The 20,127-nt window shown below is 41.6% G+C and overlaps 1 protein-coding gene across 1 annotated transcript in view; it reads left to right on the top strand.

Moving 5' to 3' along the window:
- The first annotated feature begins 9,108 nt into the window (after window positions 1-9,108).
- stab1 (stabilin 1) overlaps window positions 9,109-20,127 on the top strand; it is a 187,077-nt gene continuing 176,058 nt past the window's right edge. The window contains exons 1-3 of the mRNA XM_067998609.1: window positions 9,109-9,610; window positions 11,532-11,665; window positions 17,804-17,922. Coding sequence (XP_067854710.1) covers window positions 9,518-9,610; window positions 11,532-11,665; window positions 17,804-17,922 — 346 coding nt within the window. The 5' untranslated portion in view covers window positions 9,109-9,517. The remainder of the gene's footprint in view (window positions 9,611-11,531; window positions 11,666-17,803; window positions 17,923-20,127) is intronic.

The raw sequence follows: 20,127 nt of genomic DNA, 5'->3' as shown, positions 1-20,127 counted from the left end.
CAGTTAAGTTTCTGGTCAATGGTGACCCCCAGGATGTTGATGGTGGGGGATTTGGCGATGGTAATGCCGTTGAATGTCAAGGGGAGGTGGTTCGACTCTCTCTTGTTGGAGATGGTCATTGTCTGGCACTTGTCCGGCACGAATGTTACTTGCCACTTATGAGCCCAAGCCTGGATGTTGTCCAGGTCTTGCTGTATGCGGGCACGGACTGCTTCATTATCTGAGGGGTTGCGAATGGAACTGAACACTGTGCAATCATCAGCGAACATCCCCATTTCTGACCTTATGATGGAGGGAAGATCATTGATGAAGCAGCTGAAGATGGTTGGGCCTAGGACACTGCCATGAGGAACTCCTGCAGCAATGTCCTGGGGCTGAGATGATTGGCCTCCAACAACCACTACCATCTTCCTTTGTGCTAGGTATGACTCCAGCCACTGGAGAGTTTTCCCCCTGATTCCCATTGATTTCAATTTTACTAGGGCTCCTTGGTGCCACACTTGGTCAAATGCTGCCTTGATGTCAAGGGCAGTCACTCTCACCTCACCTCTGGAATTCAGCTCTTTTGTCCATGTTTGGACCAAGGCTGTAATGAGGTCTGGAGCTGAGTGGTCCTGGCGGAACCCAAACTGAGCATCGGTGAGCAGGTTATTGGTGAGTAAGTGCCGCTTGATAGCACTGTCGACGACACCTTCCATCACTTTGTTGATGATAGAGTAGACTGATGGGGCGGTAACTGGGCGGATTGGATTTGTCCTGCTTTTTGTGGACAGGACATACCCCGGCAATTTTCCACATTGTCGGGTAGATGCCAGTGTTGTAGCTGTACTGGAACAGCTTGGCTAGAGGCGCAGCTAGTTCTGGAGCATGAGTCTTCAGCACTACAGCCGGTATGTTGTCGGGGCCCATAGCCTTTGTTGTATCCAGTGCATTCAGCCATTTGTTGATATCACGTGGAGTGAATCGAATTGGCTGAAGACTGGCTTCTGTGATGGTGGGGATATTGGGAGGAGGCCGAGATGGATGATCCACTCTGCACGTCTGGCTGAAGATGGTTGCAAACGCTTCAGCCTTGTCTTTTGCACTCACGTGCTGGACTCCGCCATCATTGAGGATGGGGATGTTTGCAGAGCCTCCTCCTCCCGTTAGTTGTTTAATTGTCCACCACCATTCACGACTGGATGTGGCAGGACTGCAGAGCTTTGATCTGATCCATTGGTTGTGGAATTGCTTAGCTCTGTCTATAGCATGTTGCTTCCGCTATTTAGCATGCATGCAGTCCTGAGTTGTAGCTTCACCAGGTTGGCACCTCATTTTTAGGTAGACCTGGTGCTGCTCCTGGCATGCTCTTCTACACTCCTCATTGAACCAGGGTTGATCCCCTGGCTTGTTGGTAATGGTAGAGTGAGGAATATGCCAGGCCATGAGGTTACAGATTGTGATGGAATACAATTCTGCTGTTGCTGATGGCCCACAGTGCCTCATGGATGCCCAGTTTTGAGCTGCTAGATCTGTTCTGAATCTATCCCATTTAGCACGATGGTAGTGCCACACAACACGTTGGATGGTGTCCTCAGTGCGAGGATGGGACTTTGTCTCTACGAGGACTGTGCGGTGGTCACTCCTACCAATACTGTCATGGACAGATGCATTTGCAACAGGTAGATTGATGAGGACGAGGTCAAGTAAGTTTTTCCCTCGTGTTGGTTCGCTCACCACCTGTCGCAGGCCCAGTCTGGCAGTTATGTCCTTCAGGACTCGGCCAGCTCGGTCAGTAGTGGTGCTACCGAGCCACTCTTGGTGATGGACATTGAAGTCCCCCACCCAGAGTACATTCTGTGCACTTGCTACCCTCAGTGCTTCCTCCAAGTGGTGTTCAACATGGAGGAGGACTGATTCATCAGCTGAGGGAGGGCGGTAGGTAGTAATCAGCAGGAGGTTTCCTTGCCCATGTTTGACCTGATGCCATGAGATTTCATGGGGTCCAGAGTCAATGTTGAGGGCTCCCAGGGCCACTCCCTCCTGACTGTATATCACTGTACCACCACCTCTGGTGGGTACGTCCTGTCTCACCGGCAGGGATGGTGATGGAAGAGTCTGGGACATTGGCAGAAAGGTATGATTCTGTGAGTATGGCTATGTCAGGCTGTTGCTTGACTAGCCTGTGGGACAGCTCTCCCAATTTTGGCACAAGTCCCCAGATGTTAGTGAAGAGGACTTTGCAGGGTCAACTGGGCTTGGTTTGCCTTTGTCGTGTCCGGTGCCTAGTGATCCGTCTGGTTTTATTCTTATTATGACCTTTTTTAAGCGAGATTTTACAACTGAGTGGCTTGCTAGGCCATTTCAGAGGGCAATTAAGAATCAACCACATTGCTGTGGTCTGGAGTCACATATAGGCCAGACCGGGTAAGGACAGCAGGTTTCCTTCCCTGAAGGACATTAGTGAACCAAATGGGTTTTTACGACAATCCGGTCGTTTCATGGCCACCATTACTGATACTAGTATTTTAATTCCAGATTTTAATTTAATTAATTGAATTTAAATTCCCCATCTGCCGTGGCAGGATTTGAAATCGTGACTCTGGATTACTAGTCCAGTAACATAACCACTATGCTACCATACCTCATGAAAGTTATTATTGAATCTGCTATTCTTGAGATAGTTGGGAAGAGAGTGGTTCAGGTTGTTAGTCCCTGAATTTTCCCACCCTCTTTCTAGGAAAATACATATACCCTGGTGATTCTGCACAGTTCAGGGATTCTTTGTGTATGGAGCAATGGGTGCGATTCCTTATTTTACCTCCATGTAACATGGCATATTAGTAAGTGTACAGTTTTTATTCTGTCTCTACCAAAAGAACAATTCAGCTGCGATTGACCAAAACCACTGACACACAGGAGAAGATTTTCACTGCTCGCGGTAGCCAGAATTTCCTGCTGCTGCGTTTGTGGGTCTGTGATTTTCCACCTATTTATTTTAATGGCTGGGACATCAGGGGGCTGGTGAGGGAAAAAGTGGAAAGCCCCAGCCTTTGTGTTGGTGATGTCATACATGTAATGGGAAGATTCTCTTTTTCTAGCGAATTGTGAAGCGAGATAAAAGAATGGAGCGAATTTTCAGGCCTCCCGCCCGGTGGAAACAAGGCAAAGGCACCCTTAAAATGGAGCGTCAGAATTTATTGCCCTGTTGCCACCATCGCAGTTTCTGTTGCCATTTGATGGCCTCTGAGTAGACAGCCCGAGCAACCACCTGAAGAGGGCGCCTAGTTGATTTAAATTACATCGAATTACATAGAATTTACAGCACAGAACCAGGCCAATTGGTCTATGCTGACGTTTATGCTCCACACGAGCTTCCTCCCACTCTACTTCATCTAACCCTATCAGCATACCCTTCTGATCCTTTCTCCCTCATGTACTTATCCATCTTCCCCTTAAATGTATCTGTGCTATTCGCCTCAACTACTCCTTGTGGTAGCAAGTTCCACAGTCTAACCACTCTCTGGGTCAAGAAGTTTCTCCTGAATTCCTTATTGGATTTATTCGTGACTATCTTATATTTATGACCCCTGGTTTTGAACTCCCCACAAGTGGAAACATCGTCTCTGCGTCTACCCTATCAAATCACTTCATAATTTTAAAGACCTCTGTAAGGTCACCCCTCAGCCTTCTCTTTTCTAGAGAAAAGAGGCCAACCTGTACTGTCTTTCTTGATAGTTATGACCTCTCAGTTCTGCTATCAACCTTGTAAATCTATTTTGCACCTTCTCCAGTGCTTCTACATCCTTTTTGTAATTAGGAGACCGGAACTGTGCACAGTACTCTAAATGTGGTCTAACCGAGGTTCTATATAAGTTTAACATAACCTCTCTGCTTTTCAATTCTATTCCTATAGAAATGAACCCCAGTGCTTTGTTTGCATTTAATGGGCTTTGTTACCCTGCGTTGCCACTTTTAGTGAGTTTTGAATGTGTACCCCATGATCCCTTTGCTCTTCTACCCCATTTAGACTCTTATTTTGCAAGGAGTATGTGGCCTCCTTAAATCTCCTACCAAAAAGCATCATGTCACATTCTATATTGAAACTAATTTGCTATTTGCACCAGCGTATATATAAATAATTTATTTAAATTGGTGTCCAATGGTGTCAATAGGACCCCAATGCCATGCTCCATCCAGTATCAGCTGGTGGCTGGGCCAAAGAGGACCCGAGAGGTGAGTTCCTCTTCATTTTTGCGAGGCTGGGAGCAGCAGGGGTGCTTCTCCAGACTCCACAAACCCAGTCCAGGCTGCTGCCACTCTGACTCCCCCCACTCCACAAAATCGGGCCCCTCCCCCCTCCAATACCTACCTTCCACCTTCCTCTGGCCGTATGGGTCGCGTGATTTTGCGGCAGCCCGGGGCGCTCAGTTTCCAGCTGCAGCCTCCTGGCCTGATGCAAATGAGGCCTCGTCTTCAAAATGGATCAGGCCACCTGACAGGACTCTGCCCTTGGGCAAAATTGACCGGAGCAAATCCGCCCCCCCTGCCCCCTCCTCCCCAGCCCCTGTTGCCAGAATTGACTTTATTTGATTTAATCATAAATAGTAGAGTTTTTGTGTTCTGTGAACTAAACTACAAATCAACTCGCTGTTCGGAAATGGTATTATTCATTCTCAATAAAAGTTCTGTATGAATGTTTAAACACTTAAGAATTGTAAAGCCGAAAAAAAAAATTCTGCCCATTTTAATTGCAACCATTAACGGATGTGATCTCACTGAGTAATGCACAGCTGTCTCATTATTAAAGAGTAAAGTTATTTTCAGGGTGGAGAAAGACAATCTGTTTTGTTTTACCAAAATATTTTTAGTCTTCTCTGATATCATGTGAATACTCTGCTGCCCTCTAGTGGCTCTAACATTGTGATTATTTTTCACCCTCTTTGCAGGTGCCGGCCAAATGCTACCAGGGAAGCTAATAATCAAACAATAGTAATTAATCCCCGTCATAGTAGGTTATACTAGCTGAAACTATATTAGGATAATTGAAAATTAATCTGAAAGTTTCCCTGTGATAAAAGTGAATGATCCTTAGAACTGAGAAGGTTAAGGAGGGATTTAATAGAAGTGTTCAAAATCATGAACGGTTTTGATAGAGTGAATAATGAGAAACTGTTTCCAGTGGCAGAAGGGTCGGTAACCAAAGGGCACAGATTTAAGGTGATTGGCAAAAGAGCCAGAGGCAACAAGCGGAAACATTTTTTTATGCAGCGAGTTGTAATGATCTGGAATGTGCTGCCTGAAAGGGTGGTGGAAGTAGATTCAATAGTAACTTTCAAAAGGGAATTAGATAAATACTTGAAGGGAAAACATTTCCAGGGCTATGGGGAAAGAGCAGGGGAATGGGACTAATTGGGTGGCTCTTTCAAAGAGCCGGTACAGGCACAATGGGCTGAATGGCCTCCTCCTGTGCTGAACATTCTATGATACTATGACATCAGGTATCGAAAATTAATCTGAAAGTTTCCCTATGATAAAAGTCATGATGTGGAGATGCCGGTGATGGACTGGGGTTGACAAATGTAAGGAATCTTACAACACCAGGTTATAGTCCAACAGTTTTATTTGAAAATCATAAGCTTTCGGAGGCTTTCTCCTTCGTCAGGTGACGAAGGAGAAAGCCTCCGAAAGCTTGTGATTTTCAAATAAATCTGTTGGACTATAACCTGGTGTTGTAAGATTCCTTACATATGATAAAAGCGAATGATATCAGGTATCAAGTTGCTAAATTTGAAATTTATGTTTAGGATAACATTCACCCAAGTGTTACAGTGATACTTGGTTAAACTAATATAGTAGTATAATTTCCCAGTGGTCCACTGCAGATTAAGTTCTAGTAATTTTGCACTAGTTATGGTTCAATCTTTCATTGTCAGGCACCAGTTGAGTCCTGGCCATCTATGTCAGCTCTGACATCTGATATCAAAAGAAAAGAATGTCTTTGAAAGAGCAACACATGACAATAACAGGTCGGACTTAATTATTCCAATTTAAACAAAACTGTTGTATGTATTATAAAAGATAATGGATGGGTAGGGGTCATTATAAAGAAAATAATCTCACCTTATATTCAGATAATAAACGGTTCAAATGTCACTCTCACAGTCCACAATATCATCTGAACCTCTCAAAGAAAATAAGTTCTTCTAATAACTTGCACCAATACATTGTTCCCCAATATAATGTGCACTGCTGATTGATAGCTGTTTTGCATTTTGAGGGTTTATAAATAGTATTTTTATAAAACCTTCACGATTCACTGAAACGTTAAAATATTGCTCATAATAAAATATTTCTCAGGTGTGAAGAAAGCATTTTCTGGATTAGTTAATTATTGTGTGCGGGAATTAAAAGGGTCATTTTGCTCATTTGTACTTCCAGTACAGAGCCTTACTCATCGGGAGTGCATATCAGAATTCTCAACATGTGCTTCTGGTGAGCATAGATCTGTGATAGGAGAGCACAGTTGTAAAATTACTTGTTCAAGAGTAATTACATCAGGGTGGGGGCACTAATTGCAAAAGGTATTTCTGCAAATGGGCCCTGCAAAGTTTGTTGAACATGATCCATTCTTGAAAGTACTATTTGTGGATCTGGGGTCTTAATAATAATTTCTAATAATGTATATTAATTATCTCGACAAAGGTATGGTGATTAACAATTTGTGAATTCACAAAGTTAGCAGAAATACGGGATGTTTCAAGACAGTGAATAAGACTCAAAGAGATGCAGTCACTTAGCAACTCAGGCAGATGAATGACAAATGACATTTTATTACAAAAAATGGAAGTTAAACATACTGGTGCTAAAATTGTAAAATAGTTCAACAATGAAAGTTACGTCATTGAGTTCAGCAGGAAGAAAGATTTGGGTGTGCCAGCTGGGCAAACAATTAGCGTTGTGCTGCTGTCGGGCAGCATTGCCAAGGAAAATAAATTGTTAGGGTGTCTAAGTAGATTGATAAGTATAAAAAGGTTATAATGACACTCTATAAAGAACTAATGAGATGATGCCTGGAGTATTGTGTACTGATGTGGACACTGCACAGAAAATGACATGAAGAAAGAAGAAAGAGCTTGCATTGATACAGCGCATTTCATGACCTTAGGACGTCCCAAAGTGTTTTACAGCTAATGAAGTACTTTTGAAGTGTAGTCACTGTTGTAATGTGGGAAACACAACAGCCAATTTGTGCACAGCAAGTTCCCACAAAGAGCAATGTGATAATGAGCACATAATCTGTTTTAGTGATGTTAGTTGAGGGATAAATATTGGCCAGGACACTGAGGAGAACTCCTCTGCTCTTCTTCAAAATAATACCATGGGATCTTTTACATCCACCTGAGAAGGCAGTTTTGCATCTCATCCCAAGAACAGTACCTCTGATAGTCGGTGGACTGCACTGGAGTGTCAGCCTAGATTATGTGCTCAAGTCTCTTCGGTGGGACTATGAACCCACAATCTTCTGACTCAGAGGTGAGAGTGCTACCAACTGAGACACCGCTCACAAAAGGTGTTCAAAAGGACTAAAAAAATACAAGCAAAGACAGCTTAATTGGGTGAAGAATGATAAGAGGATAACTGGGCAAAACTTGTTTTTGGTGAAGAAAGGAACGTAGGAACATAATTCATGATTTTAAAGTCACTATGAAGGGAATTAGTAGGCCAGAAAAGTTATTTGTGTTAAACCAGGAAAAGACAACAAAAGAACACGATTATAAATTAAGCAAACCTTAATCTAAATGCAACTGAGAGAGTAACTATTTCACGCCTAAAATTGTTAACTTATGGAAAACTGCCACCTAATACATTGAATATGGCCTGGGTTGGCATAGCTACCTAGTCCATTGAATGTACACAGGGTTGGCATAACTACTTAGTCCATTGAATGTTATACTGAGTTGGCATAACTACCTAAGACATTGAATGGGGATTGGGTTGGCATAGCTACATTGCACATTGAATAGGAATTGGGCCGGCATAGCTTGGCACCTGGTATATTGACTGGGGACTGGGTGAAATAGACTATCATCTAGTTTAGTGAAAATGGATTCAGTTGGAATATTCAAAATATAACTTCTTGATTCAACATGGAGTGGAATGACATGCACTTAGCCAGGAGGGAAATTAACCTTTTTCGAAGGGGGTCCTGTATATGGATATATTTTTAATGCCATCTAATTCTAATATTTTATATAATTTTAAATCAAGACAGTCACCAAAAGTAGCATTGTGGTGCTTTGCCACAACAGTGCCTGGAGTCTCATTGCTCAGACAGTGAGTGAGCCACTCGGGGCTAACTACCAATTATTAAACCTACCAAGGAAGAGAAAGACAGAGAGAGGCAAATTACAGAGGAGAAAAGAGAAATGCTTTATAATCGGCGCTGTGTCCAACAGCTGAAGTTACAACTGAAACTATATTAAACTTTCCAGATTAGTCCAATCCAAAAAAAAGATACCCCTTGGGAATGTTTTATGACCCAAAGATCGGGATGTTTATAACCTAACTTACAGGCTACTTCCTGCAAGAGAGAAGAGTAAAAATGCTAACGGTTGCAAATATAAATCCTTATTTTTGACCAGAAAGTCTCATTAAACCGTGAGTTATTGCAGGAGACCATAAATGTGCAAACGCAGTTGTTTTTTTGTTGATCTCAGTAAGGAAGCGAAGATGGAATGTATTACTGGGGTAAAAGTGCAGCGTTTGACTGCTGAGCTAAATACAATGTGACTATTACGGTGAGAGGTTTGACAGATCCGCTACAACATATAGGATTTCTTGCTCAGAAAATTTACTTTCTGAATGTTTGGTCTTGTTCGATCTGTAAAAATGATAGTAAGGGACAGCTTGGGAGCCGGTACGTGAAGTGTTGCTGTGTTTATACTCTGAGCTGAAGTGTGTGCATAATACAGAGTTAGAGAGAAAACCTGCACTGAGCCATTCGCAGACACCAGGAGACCGGGGTGACAATTGGACAGAGCGGGAACATCCTCGGGGGATTCGCACCCTGGCATTCCCCAAAAACTGTGACATTATTATTTGTAATGTCAGTCTAGAAACAGACGGATTTCCGAACATCTGCCCCGCTCTGATATGGCGGGAGGAAATCCCTGATTTTCCTGTTTTCTGGAGTGCGTTTGAATGCAAATCCCGGGTCTTTATAGATATACAAAAAAAAAAGACCCAGAAGCAAGTCCTTCCCGAAGCAACTCATCCGCTTAAAAAAAAAACAACCCCAACCCCTCCTGCCCCCATCTTCATGTCCACTTGCACTTGGGAGCTGATCGAGCCGCAGAGCAGATGAGAGCTTCCCCCCTCCCCTTCTAATTCTTGTTGTTTAAAACTGGCTAATGTGTGTTGGGGATTGGGATCCACTCTGTGCTACAAATCTGACCTATAGGATCGCCGAGCGAGCAAGAAGAACAACAACAAAAAAAAATAAGTCCAAATCTGAACTGAGACGGATGCTGGAGAAATGGAAAGTGTCAGTTTCTCGCTTTTAGCAGCCCTGGGGTTTGTGCTGCTGGTCACTCGGTGCCCTCAGTCTGTAGAAGCCCAGAGAGGAAAGGTAAGGACCCGGGTCATAGAGCCAGGGCAGCTCACTGTGATATATTACACCTTTTATATCCTGCTGCTTTCGATTAATACTCTTGTATGTCGCTTTCTTATTTTGGGGGGAGGGAACAGTCCACTTGTGTTCTTTCCATGTTTTCCCTCAGTGGCAGTTTTTCCTCCGTGGTGGAGGTGGGTTAAATAATTTGTTTTTCCTCAAATACTATTGAACGACCCCCTGCAGTCACAAGGAGGGGAGGAAAAAGTGGTTGGGCATTGTGACTCTGGGATATCAGATTGTTCTGGCAGGAGGTTTTTATTGTTGGGGTGGTTTGATATAGATGTTTGTAACTGAGCCAGGGCCAGGGGCAACTTGCTTGCTGAGGCAAAACATGGATGCCCACAGTTGGTATTTTTTATTCCCATTAAGCATTGTATGTGTATTTTACCAAGTTGTTTTATTTTGTCTGTATTTTATGTGTAGGGCTATGGCCTTTTGCCAAGTCCAAAACCAAATGGGGAGGGGGGTGGAGGGGAGGGAATGGGTGGGGTGGGCCATAGTGTGGGGGGTGGGATGAGGGCTTCCGTTCTGATGTTTTCTTTACTAATTATGAAAGCTCATAGAAAATCTTAGTAACCAACGCCTCTGTATCAGAAAACGCAGAAGTACATGGGGGACAAATGTCATTTCTATCTTAAAATCTAGACTTTTTGTGGGTTTAATTTCTTCTGTGCATTATTTTTAGCGCCATGGTTAATGCAGTCTCATAAATTCCTGTCAGTGTTATACTAGCACAATGCTCAAATAGTGCATACAGAAATTAATGCATTAAGTGCTTAATGTATTAAGTGTTGCGCTAAACATAGCACATGGTGGAAATCAAACTAGTGTCTAGTTTGTATTTTAGAAATTTCTGACAGCCCACTCAAAAAGCAGACTGTCCATTCCAAAACGGGATGGGTGATAATCCTTACACTAAGGTTTTGCAGTCGTCCCCCCTCCATGCCAACCCAGTTTTCTCCATTTTTCTCCCTTCTCTCCTAAAGGTGCTGTGTTAATATCTGCTTCTTTTCTTTGTGCATGGTAACAGCACATTTACTATTTTTGGTTTTATTGTAACAAGCATAAGGGATGTGGACATTAACATTTTTTTGAAAATCAAGGACAAAGGGACACGGCCTTTGTTTTAGGCTTACCAGCCAACCAGGGAGAATCATCACATTGCATCCTGAATCTATTAATTCTCATCCACAAGGATCAACTCCCACCCTCAATAAATTAAAGAAAGGAATAAATTAAATTTTCTATTATTGTTGCTGTGGCTACAACCAAACCATTTGTCCATTATGGTGGCAAACTAAATGGAAGATGCCAAGCTATGTGCTAAAAAAAATAGATACTTTCAAACCCTAAGCAGATTGATTGGGCCGTCTGTAGTGTTCTGTGAATTGGCCAAATGTGGAAAACTTTTGGGCTTTTTAATTCTGTTCAAAAAGATTTTTTATGCTCCATCTCTGGTTGAACTAAACTTTATATTAGGATAGTTAAGGTCAATTCACAAAGACATAAATGTAATCCAATTCAGACTATTTTGAGTACAAAAGTACACGTCACGTAAAATAAAATAGATTTAGCTAGTAAATTAATCATTTAACACCAGTATTACCTAGAATCATTGTTGAGAGTGTGATGTTTAGCTGGGGCCAGTGCTAGCTCTGGTTCTGCCGCTGGGTCCAGCACTCATTCCTGTTTTACACAAACTGCCCAATTTTTATTCCCATTAAGTTGATTGGGAATGAAAATCGGGCAGATTCTGTAATGAGCGGGTAATCCACTGCACCAGTTTAACACCCAACAGGTGACAGTGAATGCCCCCAATATGTCTGGTGTATACATTTTATCCTTTTTTCCCCTCTCTGTTTATAAACAACCTTAGAAACAGCAAAGATGCAATGAGCAGATAGAGCTGACGACAGCCACACCCTGTACCTCCTGTGCGATAAGCCAAAATCTCTTGTGTCCTAGAGGCTTCCAGAGGATCAGTCAAGGCTTCGGGACCAGAGACTGCAGGTAGTTTCCATTAAAATTAACACCTGAAGTCTTGCTAATGCACTTATGATTTGATTTAGCAAACTGCACGGCTCTAGATGCGAATAGAGGACATATTATAGAAAGATATCCCATGGTTATAGAATCCGATTATATTGATATGAATCATATGATCACTGTATGTTTTGGCCTGATTTAATGAGGCTCTGCTGGTGGCACAGAGCCAGATTTGTGATGTGCATGGGTCAGGAATGAGGATGTATGAGGTTTGCATGCTGCATTTTGGGATGGGTAATTTTGGGGCCACAAGAAGTCGGTGCTGCAGAAAAGCATGAGACTCATTTCTGTTGAATATTTATTTAAATCAAATCCCTCACAGAGTTTCACATCCTTGGGCTAGGCTAGCATGCGTCTTGTCATATAAAATGGGTGCCTCAGTAACCTTGGGATCTGACATGGTTAAGTTGGCTTCTTAAAGCGAGAATATTGTTCCATCGTAGTTGTTACAATTGTTATTTCTTTTGCATTTTCAATTAGAGTGTGGTGCATTTTGCTCCAGGCCTTTATTGGTTTTAATGGGCATTCCACCATTTTTGCATCTTTGGGATTTATTTCTGTAAATATTTTCCTTTATTACTCCTGGTTGTGGCCACCATTTAAATCACACCATACATAGTGGTGAGGAAGGGTTTTCCTTGGCAGCTCTGATAGCTCTGTATGACTTGGATGAGGAGGAGTTCATGATGGGCAACAAATGCAGGTGCAACAACTGAGATGAGTCCCCCACACTTGTCAATATCCTGAGATCTGTGTTTTTAGACCCCTTTGCAACTCCCTAGACATGTCAGAGGAGACCTGCCTTTCCCACCTATGCTTCACAAGAAAGGCTATCACAGAGTTCTGCCATCTGCTACAGGATGGCCTCTAGAACAAGGAGAGCTCTTCCTGTAGCAGTAAAGGTTACCACAACCTGAAAATTTCATGCTAGTGGATCCTTCCAAGCTACCGCAGGGGACATCTTCCAAATCAGCTATTCTGCAGTGCACAAATGTATCACGCAATTGACAAATGCTACATTTGCAAGGAGTCCTCCAGGACTTTCCCTGTGGAAATGAGGCATTAGCTTTCACCAGGAGGTAGGGTTCCTCAAGTGCAAGTTTTCATAAATGGCATCCTTGTGAGAACCAAGTCTCCTGGTATCAACCCCACGATTACATGAAAGGAAAGGGTTTGCACCCAATTAATGTTTAGGCAGTATCTGACCACGAAACATCAATAAGCACATCAATGGCTGTTATCCAGGAAGCAGCCACAATACCATCATTATGGGGCAACCCACAGTGCCTGAGTGATTTGAAAGAGATGAATTACTGGGTTGATAGCTGAGGATCCCAATGAGAAATTCCCTAATAGAAGAGGAACATCTCATACTGGAAACCTGGGCAGCTGCTAAGTGTTTCACGTGGCCGCTTCCACCTGCAAGAAAATGCAGCGGTGTGTGCAAAAGGCAAAAGCCGTATGCTATTCTTTAAATGGTATCTCCCAGACCAGGCAGGCCTTCCCAGCTTAGGTTTGTGCCCCATGTGCCCTTGTGGGCCCCATAAGAAATGTTTGCTAAAGTGAGTACACTTACCTTTACCTTTCTCCTGATATCAGCAAACATCTTCCTTGTTTGCAGCCAAGCATGAAAGACCTAGGTGATTGCATTGACTTGGTGGTGCACCTCACTTTATATGGAGTGTGGCCTTCAACCCTGAGTAGGACCAACCTTCTTTAATGCACTTCTTGCATATTAAATGTAATTGATTTTTAACTGCACTTCATCAAACATTGTTTTAAGTTTTTAATTTATCTGTAAAAATCTTTGACCAGGTGTAATAATGAGACAGTCCTACAGATTATATAGACGGACAACAAATTCAGATCTTATACATGTTTTGAATTTTGATCCTTAAGCAGCCCAGCCTGAGAGATCACATGTTAATGTTAAGAGTAGAATATCTTTTGTATATTATGGCTTCACATTGTGTTTATTTTATTGTGACTATTATTAATTCTTGCCAAAGTTTTGTTATTTATTATTCTTTAATAACTCAACTAAGAGAGCTTACTAGATATTGTACTATGTATGATGGCAGAACTGATTGCAAAACAAGCATTTCATCAAGTTATACTTGGAAAATGCTTTTTCCTTAATACACTACTGATTTTTCATTATAAGGTTCATTAATGTCAAAGTTGCAGTTTACTACAGACTAAATCTTAATATGCTGGTCACCAATGTACCTTTTTCTCACACTGCAAGGCTGAATTGCTCTGGTCACTATGTACAGTGACATTGTAGATGCATTCTGAAGACTTCCTCCAGCTGGTATTTCTAGAAAAATCATAGACATGCTTACTAGAAATACTGGCTGGAGGAAATCTTCCTGAAGGCCTTTTTGATGTCACTACACTTGGCAACTGGGGCAATTCTTCTTCAGTGTGTGATCGCTTTGTATCACACATAAGGTACAGTGTCACAATTTAGCTTACCAGGTCTAAGGTGGTTTCTGTTAACCGTGACAGGAGTGGGGCTGTTTCCTGATGATTCTACAGTGTTCAGCTCCATTCACAACTCTTTGATAATGAAGAAGCCCATGCCAGTTTACAGCAGGACTTGGGCAAAATCGAGGCTTGGGCTGAGAAGTGGCACGTAACATTCGCCACATAAATGCCAAGTAATGATCATTTCCAACAAGAAAATACCCAAATGCCTCCCCCTGACCTTCAACATTGCCACCATCACTGAGTGCTTCACCATCAACTTTCTGGGGGCCACCATTGACCAAAAGCTTAACCGGAGCAGCCATATCAACAACGTGATCACAAGAGGCTGAGTACACTGCTCATCTCCTGACCTCTCAAAGCCTCTCCAGCAGCTACAAGGCTCAAGTTAGGAGTCTGATGGAATACTCAACTAGATGGGTGCAACTGCCACAACACTCAAGAAGCTCAACACTATCCATGATAGAGTGGTCCACTTAGTCAGCCGCCTACCATTGTATTCAATATCCACCCCTCCTCGGTGCACTGTGCCTGCAGTATGTACAACGTACAAAATGCACTTCAGCAACTCACCAAGCTTCCTTCGACAACACCGTCCAGCCCTGCTACTTCAATCATCAAGAAGTCACAATCATTAATCCTACTGGAGTTTTTTGAGGATGTAACTGGTAGAATAGATAAGGGAGAACCAGTGGATGTGGTTTATTTGGATTTTCAAAAGGCCTTTGATAAAGTCCCACATAAGAGGTTAGTGTGCAAAATTAAAGCACGTGGGATTGGTGGTAATATACTGGCATGGATTGAAAATTGGTTAACGGAGAGGAAACAGAAAGTAGGAATAAAGGGGTCTTTTTCGGGGTGGCAGGCAGTGACTAGTGGGGTACTGCAGGGATCAGTGCTTGGGCCTCAGCTATTCACAATATATATCAATGATTTGGATGAGGGAGCCAAATGTAATATTTTCAAGTTTGCTGATGACACAAAACTAGGTGAGATTGTGAGTTGTGAGGAGGATGCAAAGAGGCTTCATGGCGATTTAGACAAGTTGAGTGAGTGGGCAAATACATGGCAGATGCAGTATAATGTGGATAAATGTGAAATTATCCACTTCGGAAGGAAAAACAGAGAGGTAGAGTATTATTTAGATGGTGATAGATTGGGAAATGTTGATGTATAAAGGGACCTGGGAGTCCTTGTACACCAGTCACTGAAAGGAAACATGCAGGCGCAGCAAGCAATTAGGAAGGAAAATGGTATGTTGGCCTTCATTGCAAGAGGATTTGAGTATAGGAACAAGGATGCCTTACTGCAGTTATACAGGGCCTTGGTGAGACCACACCTGGAGTATTGTGTGCAGTTTTGGTCTCCTTACCTAAGAAAGGATATACTTGCCATAGAGGGAGTGCAGCGAAGGTTCACCAGACTGATTCCTGGGATGGCAGGACTGTCATATGAGGAGAGATTGGGTCGACTCGGCCTGTATTCATTCGAGTTTAAAAGAATGAGAGGGGATCTGATTGAAACATATAAAATTCTGACAGGGCTAGACAGACTGGATGCAGGGAGGATGTTTCCCCTGGCTGGGGGGGCGGGGGGGTCCAGAACGAGGGGTCACAGTCTCAGGATACGGGGTAGGACATTTAGGACTGAGGTGAGGAGAAATTTCTTCACTCAGAGGATGGTGAACCTGTGGAATTCTCTACCACAGAAGGCTGTGGAGGCCAAGTCACTGAATATATTTAAGAAGGAGCTAGATAGATTTCTAGACACAGAAGGCATCAAGGGGTATGGGGAGAGAGCGGGAATATGGTATTGAGATAGAGGATCAGCCATGATCATAATGAATGGCGGAGCAGGCTCGAAGGGCCGAATGGCCTATTCCTGCTCCTATTTTCTATGTTTCTATGTTTCTAAGAAAGACAAGACTTGTGAGATCATGGGAACATCAGCTCCTCCAAGTTCCCGTCCAAATCACATATAATCTTGACTTAGACGTATACTGCCGTTCCTTTATCGTCACTGGGTGAAAATCCTAGAATTCCTATTCATCGTCATAGCAACATCTGTACTATGGCTGTACTAGTTGAAGGAGCAGGTTCCCCACCACCTTCTCAGGGCAACTAGGATGGGCAACAAATGCAGCCTTGCCAGCATCATCCACATTCTGGCAGCAATAAAAAAAATGTTATACTGTAAAACATTTTATCTCGCATGATTTAGGTACATTTTAGTGTGTCTGGGTTAAATCTGTAGTGAGAGCATTCGAGCTTTTCAGTGGTCAGTGACCAAATTAGTTTGAATTTTTCATATGCTATTCATGAAATGACTCCAGATTAATTCACTAAACCAAGTGTCCAAGCTTTTTGTCTTTGTGGGTCATATAGATGTGTACCATGGAGCTCCAATGTCACACAAAGCTTTAACCCATGTTCTCATTAATTTGCAGATATCTCAAGCTGTGGATAATAACAGATCCTGGAATTCTGATTTAGGATTTGTCCACCAATGAGGCAACAATGTTGAGAACAGCTCTTTCCAAACCCCCCAGCCCATAAAATTCGAACAACAAACAAGCAATTAAGAAATCTAAGCATAACTAGGTCTGACTTGTCCAGGCTTCATGGGGTGAATTGCAAACGCTGGGGGTATACGGGCTATAGTTTGGAAACCCCTGCATTAAAGTACCGACAAATCTGAAACAGCAGTGAAAATAAATTAGACACTCCTCATTTAAAATGCAGTCATTAAAAATTCTGACAAATAGTTCATCATTTAAAAGCCCAGTAGCATTTAATACATTACTTGCTAAGTTCTATTTTTTGTACTATTACTATTATTCCAACGATACAATAGATGTAATTGTCAGTAACAGGTTGCTATTTATTTAATCGCAGCTCTGAGTCACTGCTCAATACATCTTGCATCAGATTATTTCTATCACTAGTAGAGATTTATTTGGACATTGTAAACACTCATTAGAGCATTCAGAGTGGTGGGGCAGTGCAGAGGTCCAGAGCATTAGTCAAATGCCTGTCATGGGTAGATAAGAAACACATATGCACCTCATGATTATCCAGGTCATGTGTTCTCAATCTCAGCCAGCCACCCTGTGTGAGAAGCTAAGGAGTGGACACCATGTTCAATTCTGTAGGGAAGAGGGAAATGGGAAAGGGTACCAGATCAGGCCATTCTCAACTCCTAGTAGCAGAAGCTACAGTCACATTAATAGAGTTTTAATTCTTCAGTGGATGGTTGACAGTGAGGTTGGTGGTATGATGATCAATAAATGTGTGGAGGGATTTCCATTTGCTGTAACAAGAAAAGAGTGGAGTGACGTTCATTGTTAAAAATATTCTGCACAAATGTTTCAGTATCTTAATTATTACAGTAAAACTCTAAAGGGATCAATTAAGATCAAATCTGATTTAAGATCACATTTTTTCTCTGGAAAAGAAGACCTGTATCTTAAGAGTGGATTGCAGTGTACAAATTACAAAGGCAACATGCTGAGGAGGTCTTTCTGTTAATCAAAATATATTTAATATTTTTATCATCTCTGTTCTCTGCAGTATTTTAATAATTTTATGTTTTATTATATATTTAAATTTAAAGTTTTACTGTGGACTTGGGTGGAGAACAGTTGATTAAACAAGCTGGTTGCAGACAAAAATGCAAAAGGAAGGTCACAGAATCCAAGTGCTGCAAAGGATTCTGGAGCCAGGATTGCCTAGGTGAGTAATGAGGCTATGAGTCTCTAAGTGACAGAGACTAACCTGCCATAGTGCTTTCTATTATGAAATAAACTATGTAATAATTTTTTAATTTGCATACACCACACTGATAAATTTTAACTAGCGATGGAGAATTGTCTCTTGTTTCACTTGGAAGTGTGCACTGATAAGGATTGTTCTGTGACAATATTTGTGTATCACGTTTTCTGTAGACCTCAGTATTGTAGGTGAAGTGTTCACATTTTTTTTCTGAACAATATGGCAAGCTCAACATTCTTGAATTGTTTCATATAATGAATTGGGATTTAGAAATTACTCAAAGGTTAATTGTGTGTAACTGGTTTGATTAAATCATGAGCTGCAGATCTGTATCTTATATATTCTATAATTATATACTTTGAAGTTCCCAGGCCTGACCTGTTTGCACCATGCTTTAGATCATTTTACTTCCTTTCTCAATCATTACTCGTGACAGTAGAAATAACTTCTGGGGTGGTTTTGGGAGATCAACTTTGGAATGTGGTTTGGTTATTCTTGGGGTGGCTTGGAGGAGCCATCTTGAATTGCTTGAGGGATGGCATGGCATGGATTAGTTGGTATTTTTACCTATTCAGCCTTTAAGGTAGGCTAACTAGGTTGATATAGTGTATGGTCATTGTCACCTTATTACTGCTCCCATATAACAAGTGGCATTTTCATTTAGCTTAGTTTCTTTAATTTGTTATCACTAAGTAGCTAACAATTAGAACTCCAAGCTGGTAAATATTGGAAGTCCATTTATGGTATGCAGTAGTTACAGATAATAAGCAGGCAGTCTTTTCATAGCTCAAGGTTTAGACTGCACAGTTAAATTTTGGTAATTTGTGGGTGAATTGGATTTAGCTATGTGACTCCAATACAACGGTTTGGAAATGAAATAACAAGAGCTGGCCCTCTTGATGAAAAAGTGTGGTGTTTTCTCTTTTCAAAATGGGCTGTCCATGCCCACACAATAATAGTGGTATTAAGGTCTGACAGCCAGCTTTTACTGGGTCATCAGTTTACAGACTTATCGGGACTCAAATTGTGTTTCTTTCACTGTCAGCAAGGCTTTGCTTGTTGGTATCAACAATGGCAAATTTTCTAAAGGAAAATCAATCAGAATTGGAGAAAAGTCCAGCGAGCAGAATGAGAAAATGAAGAGTAAATGCTTGGATTCTGAGGTGTTTTGTGAATTTGGCTAATAACATTGTGTCGCTGATTGGTGATGCTGACTAGCAAAATTGAAAAATGCAATTGTATTTTGCCATTCTCTCAAAGTTAAGTTCAAGTAAGGATTGTACAACATTTAAGGAACCCATGTAGAGCATTATGTGACATTAATTTGTTGACATCACATGAAATAAAGTAATTTTGATCATGTATTTTTCCTTTCAATGAACAATTTCAAATAAAGTATATAGTAACATGTTAAATATAGGATAACACATTGCTTAAAGTGTGGAATGGGATTGTGACAACAACGTAGAACAAATCTTTAGCAGTTTAACCATGATATCAGAAGTGTATCAGAGGGTGAACTGGAAATAAGTACAGCTGCAGATATTAAACACAATAGCAAGAAATTCTTAAAGTACTATAACAGTAAATGGACAATCGGGAACAAGGAATAGGAAAGCACCTTAAAGTATGCTAGTGAGGATGAAACTGAGGATGAACAGAGAATAGCTAATATATTCAATGAACACTTCCTTGAAGCATTTAATGGAGAAGACTACACCATAAGATATCCTGCCTTAACTGAAATAATCCATGCAGATTTATTGATTTCAATATCAATCTGAGGGAAGGTCTAGACGAACAAATCCTTGGATGAAATTTAACCCATGATTCTAAGAGTGACTAGGAATAAAATTTGTGAAGTGCTGACAGTCGTCATGAGGGAGTCACTGAGTGTTGAGAGATCCCACTAGACTGGAAACAACCAATGTAGTACCTATACTCAAGAAAACTAACAAATGTAATCCAGCCAACTACAGACCCATCTGGTAAAATTAAGGAACCGACTATAAGGAGCACATTTGAGGACTACCTATATGAGATTAATATAGAAAATAATAATCAGTGTAGCTTTAGAGGAGAAAAGTCCTAACTTTTTTGAGAGAGTGACATACTAAGTGGGCAGTGGAAACCAACGGGCCCAAAATCCACCATAACTCTGGCAAG

This window comes from Heptranchias perlo, chromosome 17 (genome assembly GCF_035084215.1).
Source record: "Heptranchias perlo isolate sHepPer1 chromosome 17, sHepPer1.hap1, whole genome shotgun sequence".
Classification (NCBI taxonomy): domain Eukaryota; kingdom Metazoa; phylum Chordata; class Chondrichthyes; order Hexanchiformes; family Hexanchidae; genus Heptranchias; species Heptranchias perlo.
Note: the sequence above shows the minus strand (reverse complement) of the source record. Positions and strands in the feature narration are given on the sequence as shown.